General features: G+C 44.4%; 1 protein-coding gene across 1 annotated transcript in view; it reads right to left on the reverse strand.

Moving 5' to 3' along the window:
- ADAMTS12 (ADAM metallopeptidase with thrombospondin type 1 motif 12) overlaps window positions 1-17,540 on the reverse strand; it is a 373,778-nt gene that overhangs the window by 93,396 nt on the left and 262,842 nt on the right. The window contains 1 exon segment of the mRNA XM_021076980.1: window positions 11,120-11,240. Coding sequence (XP_020932639.1) covers window positions 11,120-11,240 — 121 coding nt within the window.

The following is a 17,540-nucleotide window of genomic DNA, read 5'->3' on the forward strand; positions in this document are numbered from 1 at the left end:
ATATTCATTAGACTCTTTTTTCTTTTTTTTTGTCTTTTTGCCTTTTTAGGGCCAAACCCGCAGCATATGGAGGTTCCCAGGCGAGGGGTCCAATCGGAGCTGTAGCCATCGGCCTGCACCACAGCCATAGCAACGCCAGATCCAAGCTGCATCTTGACTTACACCACAGCTCACGGCAACACCAGATCCTTAAACCACTGAGCGAGGTCAGGGATTGGACCCTCATCCTCATGGATGCTAGCTGGGTTCATTAATCGCTGAGCCACGATAGGAACTCTGATTTTTTTCTTATGTTTTGATGAAATATGAACTTATGTTTTATTCTCATGTGAAAACATTCTGAAAAAGCAGAGAGGACATCCAGTTAAGGACGGTGGTCAGGTCTTAAGACCATGGTCTTATCCTTGCTTGTTGGCTGTTCTTGTAGGAGAGATACTGGGGAGAAGAAGAATGAACACATAATGGTTTCCTTTCTTTGCCAGACTCTAGGTTAAGCCCTTTGTGCATTCATTCTATTTGTGATGAATAAATCTTAAAAACCACCATTTCTTAGCTATGTTAGAGCAAAAAGACTTTGAGGGAGTTCCCTGGTGGCTTAGTAGGTTAAATATCCAGCATTGTCACTACTATGGTATAGGTTAGGTCCCTGGCCTGGGAACTTTCACATGCCATGGGTGTAGCCAAAAATAAAAAAAAATTAAAAGGGAGTTCCTGGTGTGCCTGGGTTAAGAATCCAATGCTGTCTCGGTGAGGATGCGCGTTTGATCCCTGGCCTCGCCTGGTGGGTTAAGGATCCCATATTGCCACAAGTTGTGGCATACGTCACAGATGAGACTCATCTGGTGTTGCTGTGGCTGTGGTGGTGTAGCTGCAGCTCTGATTCACCCCCTAGCCTGAGAACTTCCATATGCTGCAGCTGTGGCCATAAAATAAATAAATAAATAAATAACATTAAAGTTTAAAAAAATTGGAGTTCCCATCATGGCTCAGTGGTTAACAAATCTGACTAGGAACCATGAGGTCACGGGTCGATCCCTGGCCTTGCTCAGTGGGTTAAGGATCCAGTGTTGCTGTGAGCTGTGGTGTAGGTTGCAGATGCAGCTGGCATCCTGCATTGCTGTAGCTCTGGCATAGGCCAGCGGCTACAGCCCGATTGACCCTAGTGGAACCTCCATGTGCCGGGTGCGCCCTAGAAAAGACAAAAAGACAAAAAAAAAAAAAAAAAAACTCTAAAAAATTTTTGAAAAGAATGGAAAACCTTTGGAGGTAGCATTGGGAGAGGAACACTGGGGCGTGGGAGTCAGACACTTGAGTTCTAGCTTCTGCATGCCCACAAGCGAGCTCTTGAGGTATGTCAATCTATTTAACTTCTTTGAACATCATTTGTACAATGAAGGAGTTTGAGTGTGAGGACATCTGACGCCCCTCCCAGCTCTGATAATTGATTATCTTGCCCTTTTCTGAGCTACACTTTGTTCCTTTACCTTTTCCCTACCAAATTTGATTTTAAGACTCTGATCCTCCTGATAATTTCCCACTGGAGGTATGTTAGGTTTTTTTTGATGAACAAGCAAACCCTCATCTCTATCACCATAGCGTGGGGTCCTGAGAGTTCAAACCTAGGGCTGGCCAGTGGGACTGATGTATTCAGGAGTCATGTGCTGGATACAACCTCAGCTCTCTTTTTCAAACTGGCAGCTCCCATCCAAAGGAAGCAAAATGAAGGCTTGAAGTACTTGATTAAATTCCTTAGTCCTCGCATACTTGCCTGAGACAGTTGATTAAAACTACTGATTGATAACTAGCTCAGGGAAAATTTATTTTTTCTTTTCTATTAATATTATCATTATTATTTTTTTAGGGCCACACCCGAGGCATATGGAAGTTCCCAGGCTAGGGGTTGAATAGGAGCTGGAGCCACCAGCCTACACCACAGCCACGGCAACACCAGATCCGAGCTGTGTCTGTGACCTATACCACAGCTCACGGCAATGCCAGATATTTAACCCACTGAGTAGGGTCAGAGAACCAGCTTACATCCTCATGGACACTAGCTGAGTTCACAACCCACTGAGCCACCACAGGAACTCCCTCTAGGAAAATATTTGTCACATGAGGCAAATGCAAATGTTTAAAATGCCTCTGGAGCCTTGCTTTCTGCAGCCATCATCTGATCTAGGATGCTGCATGCCTTCTCACAGCAGAGCTCACGCGGGAAAGCCAGCTGGCATTAAAGAGTGTGGCAACCACCTTATCCATTGTTTAAAAACAAACAAGGAGTTCCCGTCGTGGCGCAGTGGTTAACAAATCCAACTAGGAACCATGAGGTTGCGGGTTCGATCCCTGGCCTTGCTCAGTGGGTTAAGGATCCAGCGTTGCTGTGAGCTGTGGTGTAGGTCACAGACGCGGCTTGGATCCCTCATTGCTATGGATCTGGCGTAGGCCGGTGGCTACAGCTCCGATTCGACCCCTAGCCTGGGAACCTCCATATGCCACGGGAGCGGCCCAAGAAATAGCAAAAAGACAAAACAAACAAACAAACAAAAAAAAAAACCAACGCAAAACCTGGATAGAGAAAAAAATAAAAGATTTTTTTGTTTTTGCTCTATCTTCCACTTAGAGAAAAATCCAAAATTAAAAATATTTATCATGGACAGATTCTGCCAAATAGAAAGAGGTGGCAGGGGGCGTCCATCACATTTAAAATAAAAACTTTCAGTGAATATAAGTTCTGCTTTAGGAGTTCCCATCATGGCTCAGTGGTTAGCGAACCTGACTAGCATCCATGAGGATGCGGGTTCGAGCCCTGGCCTTGTTCAGTGGGTTAAGGATCCTGTGTTGCCATGAACTGTGGTGTAGGTTGCAGATGCGGCTCGGATCCCGAGTTGCTGTGGCTGGTGAGTATAGTTCCGATTGGACCCTTGGCCTGGAACCTTCGTATGCCCCAAGTGCGGCCCTAAAAAGACATATATATGTGTGTGTGTGTGTGCTGCTTTGAAATAGTTTGTAGACAGAAGATGTCAACTGAGGCAGATTTAGCCATGAGCAAAGCAATAACATATTTGTAATATGTATTTGCAAAAGAAGACCTAGGAGGAAGCCAATGGATAAGGTTATAATGTTTGGAGTTAAAAAGTTAAAAAGTTAAAAAGTCCACCAGACTCCACTGCACATGACAAAATGGCCCACAATAGAGAGGAGCACAAAACAAAGAAGTACAGGTTTCCATTTCCCTCCATCCAGAGTCCTACGTCCCAAAGATAATTACATCAGCAGTTTCTTGGATTCTTTTCCGAAACTTTTCTCCACATGTACACATACTCATACTTTTTAAACAAATGAAATCATATTATATGAACTATTCTAACTACTGCTTTTAAAATTTTTGTTTGTTTGTTTTAGTGCTGCACCCGTGGCATATGGAAGTACCTGGAGCCACAGCCACCAGGTGACAGCACAGCCACAGCAACGCTGGATCTGAGCTGCATCTGTGACCTACACCGCAGCTCATGGTGACGCCGGATCCTTAACCCACTAAGCGAGGCCAGGTATTGAACCTGCATCCTCAGGGATACTCAGCAGGTTCGCTGAGCCACAACAAGAACTCCATAATCTACCTTTCATATCTTCCCATACTTTCTGAGCATTTCAACAACCTGCAAAAGTGACACAGACCCACTTATTTAACCAATCTGCTGTGAATGGACATTTAGGTGGAAGGGAATGGCTATCAATCTCTTTGTCTATAAAATGAGGAAACTGGCTTCCCACGAGGAAGAAATCTACACCACACCACACAGCTATGTGTGTACACACACACACACACACATACATATGTATATATACATGTACAATATATACATAAACATATGCATACACCCATAGCCAGCGTTTGCTAATCAACCCATAATACAGTGTCTTTAATGAAAAAAAAAGTGATTGGTAGAACAGAGAGGAAAAACATCCTCTTGAGTGTTTCATCCTCATGGGTCTTCTTTACAGAAATGAGAATCATATTAAAAAGTGGTAGAGGTGGAGGGTTATTGAGATCGTCATTCTATGTCAAGGGAAGATTTTTAGGGTTGGTAAGAATATCTTCAAAGTATTAAGAATGGTGAATATATAATCATTCAGCAAGTCCTTTCCTCCCATCGTCCCCAGTAAACATTAGCCTTTTGCACCAGTACTGGGAGAAGTTGGAAGATACAATCTTGACTTCAAAGAAGAAGTCTCTAAGTGTATGAAGATCACCTGGAGAAACCATCCCATCTCTAAGTCTTGAACACCTTGAGGTAAAAGAATATTCAGGGCCTTTGAAGGTGGGGTAGAAGACTGGCCCCACTTCTGAAGACATATCATAAGAGAGACAATGAATTATTGGTACTACTGTGCATCTCATCCAACTGTTCTAAAAAAAGGACTTACCCACTGGCATATTTGGTTTCCAGTCTGTCACTTCAAATAAAAATATGCTTATAAAGAGGTCATACTAATAACCCAGGCAATTTATCTACAACTACCAGCTTGTCTTTTTCAAATATTTGTGCTGTCAGTTTGTGGCAAGCCAGACAATCTTCGCTGCGGGGGACCATGTCATGGTTTTTGTAAGGAGGCTCCTGGGAAAGGCAGCTTCATCCTCTGATGCCTGGCTCGACAGCAATGACATGCTGGGGTCTGGTTCAGATCCAAACCTGCCTCGAACCTGCTCACAGATCACAGTGGGGAAGAGCACGTACACATATATTCACCAGGCAGCTCTTTTGAGAAGTCAAACTGCTCTGGATGTGGAGCTGAGCCTCAATGATGTCAAAAGAGGGTTGTAAGGGGCCTGGAATCTTGGAACACGCTATGAACAACCACAGTCCTCTTGCTAGAAACCAGGAGAAGCATAGCAGAGGGAGCAGACACTGACAGGGGCTTCCTGACCTGAAATGCTTCCAGGACAAAGGTCACAACCCTGAGCCCTGGAGGTCTTTAGCCTTAATAGGCAAAGTGTCCAGGCATTCTTCCTATCCCTTCCAACTCAAGGTTTCCTAGAAAACATGATATAGGAGAGTGCAACTAAGGTGGTGTTTTGATAAATATAGTTTCAAGAAAGCCAGGTCCTTTCTTACTAGCTTTTGCCTCTGATTCTTTCTCCAGAATTTTTTTTTTTTTTTTTTTTTTTTTTGTCTTTTTGCCTTTTCTAGGGCTGCTCCCGTGGCATATGGAGGTTCCCAGGCTAGAGGTCTAATCGGAGCTATTGCTGTGGGCCTACACCACAGCCACGGCAACGCTGGATCTTTAACCCACTGAGCAAAGCCAGGGATCAAACCTACCACCTCATGGTTCCTAGTCGGATTCGTTAACCACCAAGCCATGATGGGAACTCCTGGAATGTTTTCTTATATGATTCATACCCTCTCTATGTGAACCTCCTTCATCCAGGCCCTCACCTCCTGAATCTGGGTTAATGTTTTTGTTCCCGGCACTGGGCTCTCCTATTTCAGGCAAGTGTGCGTGTCGCTAGCCTCCTTATGTCATTCACCCCTCTAAAATCACAGAACAGTCCCTATTCTCTCTTAAATCAACAGCAAAGGAATTGAACCTTGTGGTACAGCCTAGGAGCAGCAACCTTAAGTCATAAAGCCATATCATTTCTTCCTAAAAGTGCCTCTAGTCCCACTGCCCAGACTTTCATAGACTCTACACCCACACTGGGGCCACAGGGCACCGCCCCCACACCCCCCTCGCCTGACCTGTGCTGTGAGTGTTCATAATAGGTTCCATTCATTAATGATCATCTTCATTTTGTCACCGAGCTGAGGGGGACCCGGGCAAAAGTCCAGACTATGCCTCATTATGGGATTAAGATGGTAATTTTAGCATAACATGGAATTGTTATCCATTCCTAACTGCATACGAATTTAATCTTTTGACCATAATAAGCAGTGTCAGGGTCTAAGGAGCTACAGTTGGAAGAACTAAGCACATAAACATGCAGAATCAACAAGTATATGGGATCCAGGTGGTTGGGTACACACATAATTCCAGACAGTGGCTAATTTTACTCCAGTCTAAGAATTTCCTAAGCTAAAGATATGGATACAGGCAGCAAGAGTTTATAGGACAGGGACATTCTGAGTCCTTCCTCTGCTTTCTAGATTGTAGAGGTTTTTTCCAACATGTTGAATTGCGAAAATGAAATTGTATGTGAGGTATATCAGAAAGAGGAAAGTGAATTAAGCATTGTGCCGAAAGAGTTAAAATAAGTATTATGTACATCAGATCTACTCAATAGATATGCAAATGTATTACATAAAATCTAAAATTGAAGGTGAATTTTATATGGTTTTAACTGTTCTAGTTCCACAAAAAGATTTAATTTAATTTAATTCAATTCATTAATTATTAATTTATTTATTTTTGTCCTTTTGCCTTTTCTAGGGATCCTCCCTCGGCATATGGAGGTTCCCAGGCTAGGGGTCGAATCAGAGCTATAGCCACTGGCTTACACCACAGCCACAGCAATGTGGGATCCGAGCTGCGTCTGCGACCTGCACCATAGCTCATGACCCACTGAGCGAGGCCAGGGGTCGGAGCTGCAACCTCAAGGTTCCCAATCGGATTCGTTAACCACTGCACCATGACAGGAACTCCTACAAAAAGATTTTAAATGAAAGTTGAGCACTTTCTGGTTATGCTTGAATAAAGGAGGTAGGAATCAAGGCTGGTGGTTCGGGCACTCAGTTAAGTGACACTGTTAGCCATAGGGGAGGTCCGGGGTGCTCAGAGAATGTGGTCCTTTGTTCCCAGCCAAGAAGGCCAGTGTGAGCAGGACAAGCACTTGGTTTAGTCAAAGGGCTTGGCATTAGTAAAACCTAGAGAAGCCAATTAAGGTCAGAGGCGTCTGGAGTGGTGGTTTTGGGAAGTCAATGGATTACGTCCAAGAAGCTAGAAAAACATCAGGAAAGAGCTAGCTAATATTAAGACGAAGGTAGGGGAGTAATATAGAATCTAGGAGATTAGTCAGCAGGAAACAAACCAAGCTGAGGAACTGGACAATGAAGGCTCAATGTTCTAGACCAAATACAGTGATCTGCAGGAGTTTGGGATGAAGGTCAGGCCTTGGGCAATAAGCCTAGGGTGCCCTTGGAAGAATGCAGCATAATACTCTACAAACTTCCTTGTGCAATAGGCCCCTGATGTAATTTCTGCGGAAGAGCCAAATGTCACAGTGAGGCCCTGGACTTATAACCTGGATAGTGTGAGGAAGCAGCAGTGAGAAGCATCGCCATCTTATTCATTATTCTATAACCCATGCCAAGTGCACAATAGATGCTCAATTAAAGTTTCTCAAGGAATAGAATAAATGAAAGAATGAATAAATTGAACGAGGCAGTTCTTTTTTTTTTTTTTTTTTCCTTTTTGTCTTTTGTCTTTCTAGGGCCTCACCCCCATGGCATATGGAGGTTCCCAGGGTAGGGGTCTAATCCGAGCTGTAGCCACCAGCCTAGGCCAAAGCCACAGCAACGTGGGATCTGAGCCACATCTGCGACTACACCACAGCTCACGGCAATGCCAGATCCTTAACCCACTGAGCAAGGCCAGGGATCAAACCCGCAACCTCATGGTTCCTAGATGGATTCATTTCCACTGCGCCATGACGGGAACTCCTGAACCAGGCAGTTCTTGATGTCTGTACTTGGTACATTTCCTCTGAGCCTAAGTTCTTCAAATTCCAGACACTTCCAATCACAGTCACCATGTGCTATACTTAATGCCAATTCTTTTCTCTTTCTCCAAGATAGGAAATAGAAGCTATGATGGAGGGTCTAAAAGAAGGTGGGCCTTTCGTTTCCCAAGTGTGGCATTACTTAAAGGGCAAGATACCACCATCTAGTACATGGCAACAAATCTACTAAAGAGAGTTCTTCTCCCTGGAGAAAGATGAAAACTTAGCTGTTGGAAGATCTCAAGGATGCTATGGATAAAGACACCTTCTCCTGAATAGTCTGCCCAACTTTGACACTTAGATATCAACAAACTCAAGATCAGCCCTGGGGCTAGAGACAGGGGAAAGACAAAAAGTACCACGTTGGAAGGGGCTGCAGAAATTGAGACCTGGAGAGGTAATTTCCCAAGGTCAATGGTAATCTAGACCAGTACCTGGTCTCTTGCCTCTGAGTGTACTTCAATTCCACATCATCCTCTCTCTTAGAAACACAAAAACTAAAGAAAAGGCTTGATTAGTATTTCATGCCTCCACAGTCAAGGGCAGCAGCAGCCAGAGAGGAGGAGGTGCTGGGTTTGAGCACCATGGGTATATCTAACACAGACTTTTTCACCTACATTTCTATTTAAAAAAAAAAAAAAAGTCATTAGCCAAAGTAAAATAGGAAGGGGAAAGAAGAATACAGACAGAAGCCATGGATCAGTCTGGCCATGCAAGATTTGAGGATTTTTTGAATCCTCTGAGTGACTGATCATGGTTTTTTTATTTTTTGTTTTTTTTTTTTTTTTTTTGTCTTTAGGGCCGCACCCATGGCATATGGAGGTTCCCAGGCTAGGGGTCAAATCGGAGCTACAGCTGCTGGCCTACACCACAGCTCATGGCAACGCCAGATCCTTAACCCACTGAGCAAGGCCAGGGATAGAACCCACATCCTCATGGATATTAATCAGGTTCCTTAACCACTGAGCCACGACGGAACTCCTGATTCTTGTGATTTCCTGGTTGCAGAGATAATTTTGCTACAAGAGCTAGTCTGTACCTGTTGCCCAAGTTCATTGTTTTTTGGTGTTGCCTTATGATTTACATCCCTCAGGAAAGAAGACACTGGATTTTCTTTTAAGGTCATCATTAAGAGCAGTGATAACAAGGCTCTGGATATATATATATATTTTTTTTTTTTTTTTTTTTTTTTTTTTTGGCTTTTTGCCATTTCTTGGGCTGCTCCTGTGGCATATGGAGGTTCGCAGGCTAGGCGTCCAATCAGAGATGTAGCCGCCGGCCTATCCCACAGCCACAGCAATGCCAGGTCTGAGCCTAGTCTGCGACCTACACCACAGCTCAAGGCAACGCTGGATCCTTAACCCACTGAGCAAGGCCAGGGATCAGATCCGCAACCTCATGGTTCCCAGTTGGATTTGTTTCTGCTGCGCCACGACGGGAACTCTGGAGGTTTCTCTTTTGACTTTGACCTTTGCATTAGTCATCCTGTCCACTGCAATCTAACTCCATTTCACAAATTTTTGCATCACCTTTTGGCCTCATTCACATGTGGGTGGGGATGGGGGCAGCTAGGGTCTTTACAACGTGTCTAGCTTTACCAGGCATGTAGAAAAAGTGGATCTGGCCAGTGCCAGTGGGTATGTAGAGGCCAGACCCCTAGCTGGTGCCACAGAGCCCAGAGTGGGCACTCTGGTTTTCCCCCTGTGCTGGGGGTGGCATGCAGAGGGCTTTGAGGAGGTTCCCAGGCCAGGGGTCTAATCAGAGCTGTTGCCGCTGGCCTACGTTCCAGCCACGGCAACACCAGATCCAAGCTGCGTCTACAACCTACACCACAGCTCACGCAACACCGGATCTTTAACCCACTGAGTGAGGCCAGGGATTGAACCCACAACCTTATGGTTCCTAGTCAGATTTATTTCTACTGCGCCATGATGGAAAATCCCCCTCGGTGATCATTCTAAAGGGCAGGACAAGCATTTCACTTTATGATTCTAACATATTTATCTTACTGATTCAATACTCAAAGATCAAAAAATGGGGAGAGAGATTAAACAAATTGGGGTTATCCACTGTCATGGGGTCTAGGGAAAAACAGGTCATTTAATGACCACACCTGTTACTCCTGGGCACACTTAGTAACTTCTGCCCAGGGTGTTAAGCATCTCTAGAAAGGAGGTATTGCTTTGCTAGGATCCAGGAAAAGTATCCCACTGTAGCTGATCTCCCCCCTAGGGTGCCCCCAGCCCTAGCACAGGGATTCTGCCCCCATCCCCTTAGGCTCTACATGGGTCATGCAGCCTGGCCCCCCTACTCTCAGCACCTGCATCTTAGCAATCCAGAGAATTAACAACCTGACCCGCTTATCTCCCCAAAATAGCTTCAAGCAATGACCCGTGAGAGGTATGTATATATATTATCTCAACTCGTCCCTCCTGGGCGGGAAAATGTCTATCCTGGCTCCCACATAACGTAGCTGGCCTGATGGCATTCCCTTCCCTGGCTTCCTTCCCTTGCCGGATCCACTTCTGCAGTGCCCTACAGCTGTTTCCCCAGATTCTCCATCCTCCAAAAAAACTATTGCTCCTCGACTTCTTGTCTCAGGGTATTTCTAGGGGGAAGGGGCTAAACTAAGATACTTGGAGATGCCTTCATCATCTCCAGGGCTCACTTAGCCTCCGCCAAGACCCCTTCCCCGGCAAATCATGGCTGGTGCCTAGGGACCACGGAACTGTCCTCACTGAAGACAGTCTGCAAGGTCATGGCTGATTTGGGGTGAGAATGGGCTCTCCATTTTCCACGGATTATCAGCAGCCCAAAGCTGCACAAGGAAGAAACCTCCCAAAGGTAACCATGGGGAAGGAATAGCGGCAGTCGGGGGAGGTAGGAGAAGCCACCTGGAGAGGCTTAAGGTACCCTTGGGTGTGACCCTCCTCTTACAGGGAGGAACTGGGAATAAGAGCAAATTGAAGCAACCCTGCCTTGGCCCACCTTTGGCCCTGAAGCTGCACCCAGATTCTTCTGCCTTTAAATCCACTGCTGGTTTCTCTGCCCTCAGGTACGGAACCTGCCCTTAGGTCTGCTCCTTCTCTCAGGTGGCTTTTCTCCGCTTCTGTCTCCCAGTTCTCAGCCCATTCTAACACCACTCTCCTGGATCCTCTCCCAGGAATCACACTTCTAAACCTGGTCCTGGGAGCAGCCTCGAGGCCATCTTCGACTTCCTAGTGCAATGCAATTGCTTAGCAATTGCTCCTGCTCCTAAAACTGCCAAGGGGCCCTTCCTCTTTGTAGGAAAGGCTATATGCATTTTGAATTCTGTGCAAGCCACCATCTGCTTAAAAAAATAGCTCTCCATGTTGGTCTTCATTCTCAGTCCCCTGCCACTTCAATTATGTATTTGTTTATTACCTGATCCTTCTTTCTGCTTAAACATCTTCTTCACGGTCTGGCAGGCTGAGCCGTCCCCCAGGCACACACCACAGCGATCCTCCGTGGCGTTGGAATCGATCTCATAGTCACAGCCGACCATCTGCAGGGAAGAGAGGGCGAGTGTGAATGACATGCATGGAGGATGCCACACCTGCCTGGGCCTTTGACCCCTCCTTTCTCCCTTAGCGCCAGATGAGATCAGGGCTGGAGGCAGAGAGAAGATCACGTTTCCTTTTCTTGGTGGTGGCCAGAGGGATGCCCAAAGCATCCACGGATGGCAAAGGAAATATTTGCTTAGAGGGGAAAAAAGTATACACTGCACGGGGCTGCAATTTCCCTGGAGTGAGAGGCAGAATGGAACACTTTTCCAAACACATATAACAGCGAAAAGATCTTAGAATGGGAATCGGGGGAGCAGTAAATCCCTTCCGGATGTGCAAACGTCGCTCCGCTTCTTCTCAGTGAGATTCCTAAGGATGAGGTAACACCCCCACCTCTACTTGGGTGTGCACTCCCTTTGCATTCCTCACTGGGTGGTCTCTCTGGTTCCTGCCTGAGCTGCCAGCCAAGGGGGACATTTGGCTCAGGCTGAGACACTCTAGTCAAATGAGGCATGAGACCTCTGACCTGCAGACCCAGCTTCAGACCCTTTGGAGCCACCAATGACCCCAGCCCCCACCACACATCACACTAAGCCGAAGCCCAGCCATTCTGACCTCCTTCCCTCCAGCTGCAGAGGAAGAACTCATCATTCCCCTCTGAGCCAAGACCAACCTTACCCCTGGGCTCTGGACCCCATCCCGTCTCAGGGTTCTGTCTGTTGGTCCTCCTGAATTATCACCCTCCCCCTCCACTGGTCCCTTCTCCTCAACCCATCAACAGAGCCACATCCTTATCATCCAATTCCCATTCTGGAAAGAGAGAGCCATTCAGCTTGGGGTGTTTGGTCACAGCACATAGCAAAGAATCATGACACTCAGACTGAAAGTCATGAAGCACGTGAACTTCCACAGAAGCTGTCACTAGCTCTCTTCTATGGCCTATATTTCTTAACCATGTTTCAGTAGCAGGAGAAAAAGGGAAAGCTCTGCCATATTCTATTAGTCAGATTTTTCTTTTCTTTCTTTTTTCTTTTTAGGGCTCGCACCTGTGGCACATGGAAGTTCCCAGGCTAAGGGTCGAACTGGAGCTGCAGCTACTGGCCTAAGCCACAGCCACAGCAACTAGGGATCTGAGCCGCATCTGTGACCTGGGCCGCAGTTTGTGACAATGCTGGATGCTTAACCCACTGAGTGAGGCAAGGGATTGAACCTACATCCTCATGGACAGTACATCAGGTTCCTAACCCACTGAGCCAAAAGGGGAACTCCAGATTTTTTTCTATTTGGGAAGAAAAATTACGCCCAGGTAGTTTTTTCTCTCTCTCCAAGATACTTCCTTTTCTTATTGTAATGCAACTTCAAATCAACTGAAAGGAGAATTTGGCTCTTTAAATACACCCTTCCTTCACCAGCTAAATAGAGAATTAATGCCCATGGGCAGAAAACAGTGCCATTCTTCAGGTTAACTATCTCTGATTTCTTTTAGATCCAGAGACGGTGCTACTTGACCCAGTTGGAAAAATAAAATACTAAGAGTTTTAAAAAATCTTAATCATGCCAATTACTGTGGAAAGAAAGAGTCTGGATGTGTGCCTTCAATGGTTATAAGTAAAATGCCAACCCTTCACAAATGATATGTTCATGTCAAGCTTGAGCAGCCTCTAATAAGTGACCTTTGCAAATGCTATCCCAGGGACTTTCATCCCTTCACTGATTTGGAATGAGCCCAGGAAACTTAATCTGAGACATACTCATTTTAAAGTGCTTTTAAAAATCTCTACTAGGATGGGATGGGTTTAAAAATGTGAAGAAAAAAAGGAAAGAAAGCCAGAGAAACAAATATCTTGAGCCCATCATTTTTTGATTTTTTTTTCTCAGTAATATTTGCCAGTATCCCTGGGCAGGGGGGACTGGGGTGGGATGGGGGGAGGAAATCCACTCCCCATCAAGCTGGCCCACGAGAGTAAGTGGTTCTTGTGGAGACTCATCCCTCTGCTTCTCCATCAACTGCATGCGGGACAGTCAACACTGACGTGAGTATGTGACCGGAGGCCGAGGAAGGCAGAAGCCCATCCCTTACTACGCATCACATGTAGGGCTCTCGAGGGAAACGAGGGGACATCCCTCTCCTCACCCACATCCTGTGCTCTGGCAACAGGGCCACAGCAATACTGTCATCCTGCTGTCAGCGGGATCAGAGATGACACTGCGGCTGCCACCAAAGGAGGACAATGACTCTGCCATGGCTTCCCTCTGATGTGACCCTTAGGATGCCAGACCACCTCCCCAACAGGCTGCATTTTTTTTTTTTAAAGAAAATCCCTTTAATTTTCCATCATATTTCTCTACGAAAACATCTTTCTGGTGGGTAGAGCTGATATATAAAGTACTGCACATATTTAATTTCACAATTTGATGTGTTTGGACCCGAGTACCTACAAAGCCATCACCACAATCAAGGCAACAGACATATTCGTCTCCTCCAAAATTCTTTGGGTGTGTGTGGTAAGAACACTTACCATGAGATCTACCCTCTTTAGACATGTTTAAGTGCATAATACGGTGTTGTTAACCACAGACACTACGCTGTACAGCAGAGCTCGACAACTTACTCATCTTGCCCAAGTCACGCTTCATTCTCATTGAACAGAACTTTCTGTGTTCCCTTGGCAGCCACCAGGCTCTTTGCTGCCTCTATGAGTTGGACCACTTTAGATTCTCATATAAATGGAATGATGGAGCATTTGTCCTTCTGTGACTGGCTTGTTTCACTCAACCTAATGTCCTCCAGGCTCATCTGTGCTGTCAAATGGCAGGATTTCCTTCTTTTTTTAAAGCTGAATAATATTCCATGGTATGTATATACCACATTTTCTTTATCCATTCACACACTGATGACATTTGGGTTGGTTCCATATCTCGGCTATTGCAAATAATGCTGCAATGAACATGGGATTCAGAAGTGTCTTCAAGATCCTGATTTCATTCCTTTGGATATATATCCAGAAATGGGATTGCTGGGTCGCATGGTAAAAATTAAATTGTAATTTAAATTAAATGTTACTTTAACTAAAAATGAAATATTTTTTTTTATTTTAAGCGAGAATTGCAAGCATTTTTAATATTTATTTATTTATTTATTTATTTTGCTTTTTAGGACTACACCCGAGGCATATAGAGGTTCCCAGGCTAGGGGTCGAATCAGAGTTACAGCTGCTGGCCTATACCACAGCCACTTCAACTCAGGATCAGAGCCACATCTGTGACCTACACCACAGCTCACAGCAATGTCAGATCCTTAATCCACTGAGCAAGGCCAGGGATCGAACCTGCAACCTCATGGTTCCTACTCGGATTCGTTTCTGCTGCGCCATGACAGGAACTCCAAGATATTTTTAATGTCTTGAGGAACCTCCACACTGTCTCCCATAGTGACTGCGCCATTGTACATTCCCACCAACAGCACACAAGGGTTCCAATTCCTCCACATCCACACTGAAACTGGCTGTCTTTGTCTTTTGATAATAGCCACCCTAACAGGTATGAGGTGCTATCTTGTGAGTTTCATTAGCATTTCTCTGATGTTTAATGATGTTGAGCACCTTTCATTTACCTGTTGGTCATTGGTATATCTTCTTTGGAGAAATGCCTAGTCAAGTCTTTTGCTCATTTTTTCATCAAGTTATTTGTTTTTCTGCTATTGAGTTGTGGGTGTCTCTCATACATTTTTTGATATTAACTACTCATCATACATATGGTTTGCAAATATTTTCTCCCATCTTAGGTTGCCTCTTTATTCTAATGACTCTTCCAGAAGTGTATCATCAATTCTTGACCCTGTCGCTTGGACTGAAGAGCATCCTATCTTGAGCATTACTTAGAGAAATAAGGTCCCCGTCTTTCACCAGGCTTTTAGCCCTACATGAGTGAGTAAGTAATATGTATTCTCACAAATGCTCATTTTTTTCCTTATCAGTTAACACTGTTTTATTTACTAAATTCTCAAGTAACTGAGGACTGAAATACCAACGAGTACCATGACCTAATCCACTGAGAATGTCATCATTTCTTTCTATAGTCCCTTGGCAAAGGTAAAGAGTGGAAGAATGTCTAGTTCCAAGATGAGATTCATTCCCAGCGCATAAAACTTTAGTGCGAAGAGAGGGCCAGTTATGCTTAACTGAGAACAGGTAAGTGATTTTGTCCTTTAATAAATGGGACAGCTGCTTATTATTAATGCTTTGAGGGCCAAGAGCGAGGATCTGGCATTCTCGAGAGAGATCTGGCCCAGAGAAATTGATTTGAGGTTGCTCAGCAAATCACTGAGGTGGCCAAAATGGCCTCGAGAGAAAACAAAGAGGGTTCAGGGCAGTTTCTGAGAGCAATGAGAAGGGGAGCTAACTTGGGACGATCGTCAGATAAGATTAAGGACTCAGGTGGGACTGAAGACATTGACCTTCTCAGGGCACAAATTCACAAAATGGAATTCTTAAGAAGTGTACATAGACTGATTGTAAGAGCAAAACATTTTGGTTGGGTTGGTCAGGATCAGGGTCCTGGGTAAGAGGTTGATGGAAGGCGGAGTGGAAAAGTCTAGGGGACAGTTAATGTGATAGTTCAGGGCATCTTGGCTCTTCGGGAAGGAAACGAAGGCAAAGCTATGCTGACTGGCAGAAAAGGGAAGAGAAAAGGAACGAAAATCAAAGATCTGGTTTCTCTTTCCAAGAAAAAGGGGTGAGAGAGGTGGAATGTTGGCAGCCTGTCTTAAAACTGCAGGGCTGGGAAAGTTGGAAGAAGAGTGGAATATCTGCTCATATATTTAAAAGCTTATTCCACGTCATACCTGTTATTAAAAATAGGTGTATCCTGGAGTTCCTATCGTGGCACAGCAGAAATGAATCCGACTAAGAACCATGAGGTTGCAGGTTCGATCCCTGCCCTCGCTCAGTGGGTTAAGGATCCAGCATTGCCGTGAGCTGTGGTGTAGGTCACAGATGTGGCTACGATCCAGCGTTACTATGCCTCTGGCATAGGCTGGTGGCTACAGCTCTGATTTGACCCCTAGTCTGGGAACCTCCATGGATGCAGCCCTAAAAAAGATAAAAAGATAAAAAAAAGGGGGTGCATCCTAAAAAGTCATGGTTTAAACTTGTATCTATGATAATAAACTTAGGAGTTCATTACAAGTTAAACAAACAAACAAAAAAACAAAAGAACAAGATGAGGGACAGAGTTACTTCCTATAACAATTCAGTTCTGATCAAAGTTTGATGAATTCCCTTGACAACAGAATCTGCAAGTCCTGCAAGTCTAACATGCCCAAATGTTGGCAAATATCATAATTTCAAAACAGACAGCAAATATATGATTATAAGCAAAAATAATGAATATTTATATGAATATAAGCGAACATTTTCCTATCCACAGAGAAGATGAATTAGACACTGCATGTATTTTTTTTCTGATGACGTAACTTTTTATTTCAATAGATGTTCAATTCCCTTTGAAAAAAACCTGGTGAATGAATACGAGGACTAGCAAAAGCTGAAAATATCTACAACCTAGCTGTTTAAAAGATAAATTGTATTTGGCTATTAAGGTAAATTTGATTTGGCACAACTTCTCAGCTTAAAAACTTAGTTCAGTGTGGTATAGACAGAAAGTGAGTTATTACAGCTCCTAAAAGGCTTTGATTATTGCTTTAATTACTGGTTTCCAGAAAGAGGAAGGCAAGCTGAGAGAATCTGGCTTATTATATTAAGTTGATTTAATTGGTTTCAAGAGAGGCACCCAGGATCCCTTCTCTTTTGTTCAAAAGACCTGAGTTTTCCATCATAAGCTAAAGATAGTGTCTCTGTGCATGCAAATGTATTTAGATCTAAAAGACAATTTTAGCCTCACTTTCATTTCTTGATAACCAAAGTTCTCAGCCCTGGCAGCATATGGCATCACATGAGGAGTTCTAAAAATAGCAATGCCCAGGCCCCAAATCACAGAATTCTGAATTAATAAGGTAGAGATAGAGCCAGAAGTCAGTAGATTTTAAAATAGGCAGCCAGGCCTGAGAACTGCTGCATTAGATGGCAATGGGGCTACTTGGGGCTAAATTAGCTAAATAAACTTTTTTCCACTCTAGGGAACAGATCTAACCTGAAATATATGAATTATTTTGGGCTCTCTGTAGCCACAGTGGTAATTAGTCTGTCAGGAAGAGAATTCTGCCTGGGCTCTTTCCGACTTAGAGTCTGATTACAGCTTGCTGTTAGCTCACTTACTCAGTCCTGGGAATCACCTTGTGG

This window comes from Sus scrofa, chromosome 16 (assembly GCF_000003025.6).
Source record: "Sus scrofa isolate TJ Tabasco breed Duroc chromosome 16, Sscrofa11.1, whole genome shotgun sequence".
NCBI lineage: Eukaryota > Metazoa > Chordata > Mammalia > Artiodactyla > Suidae > Sus > Sus scrofa.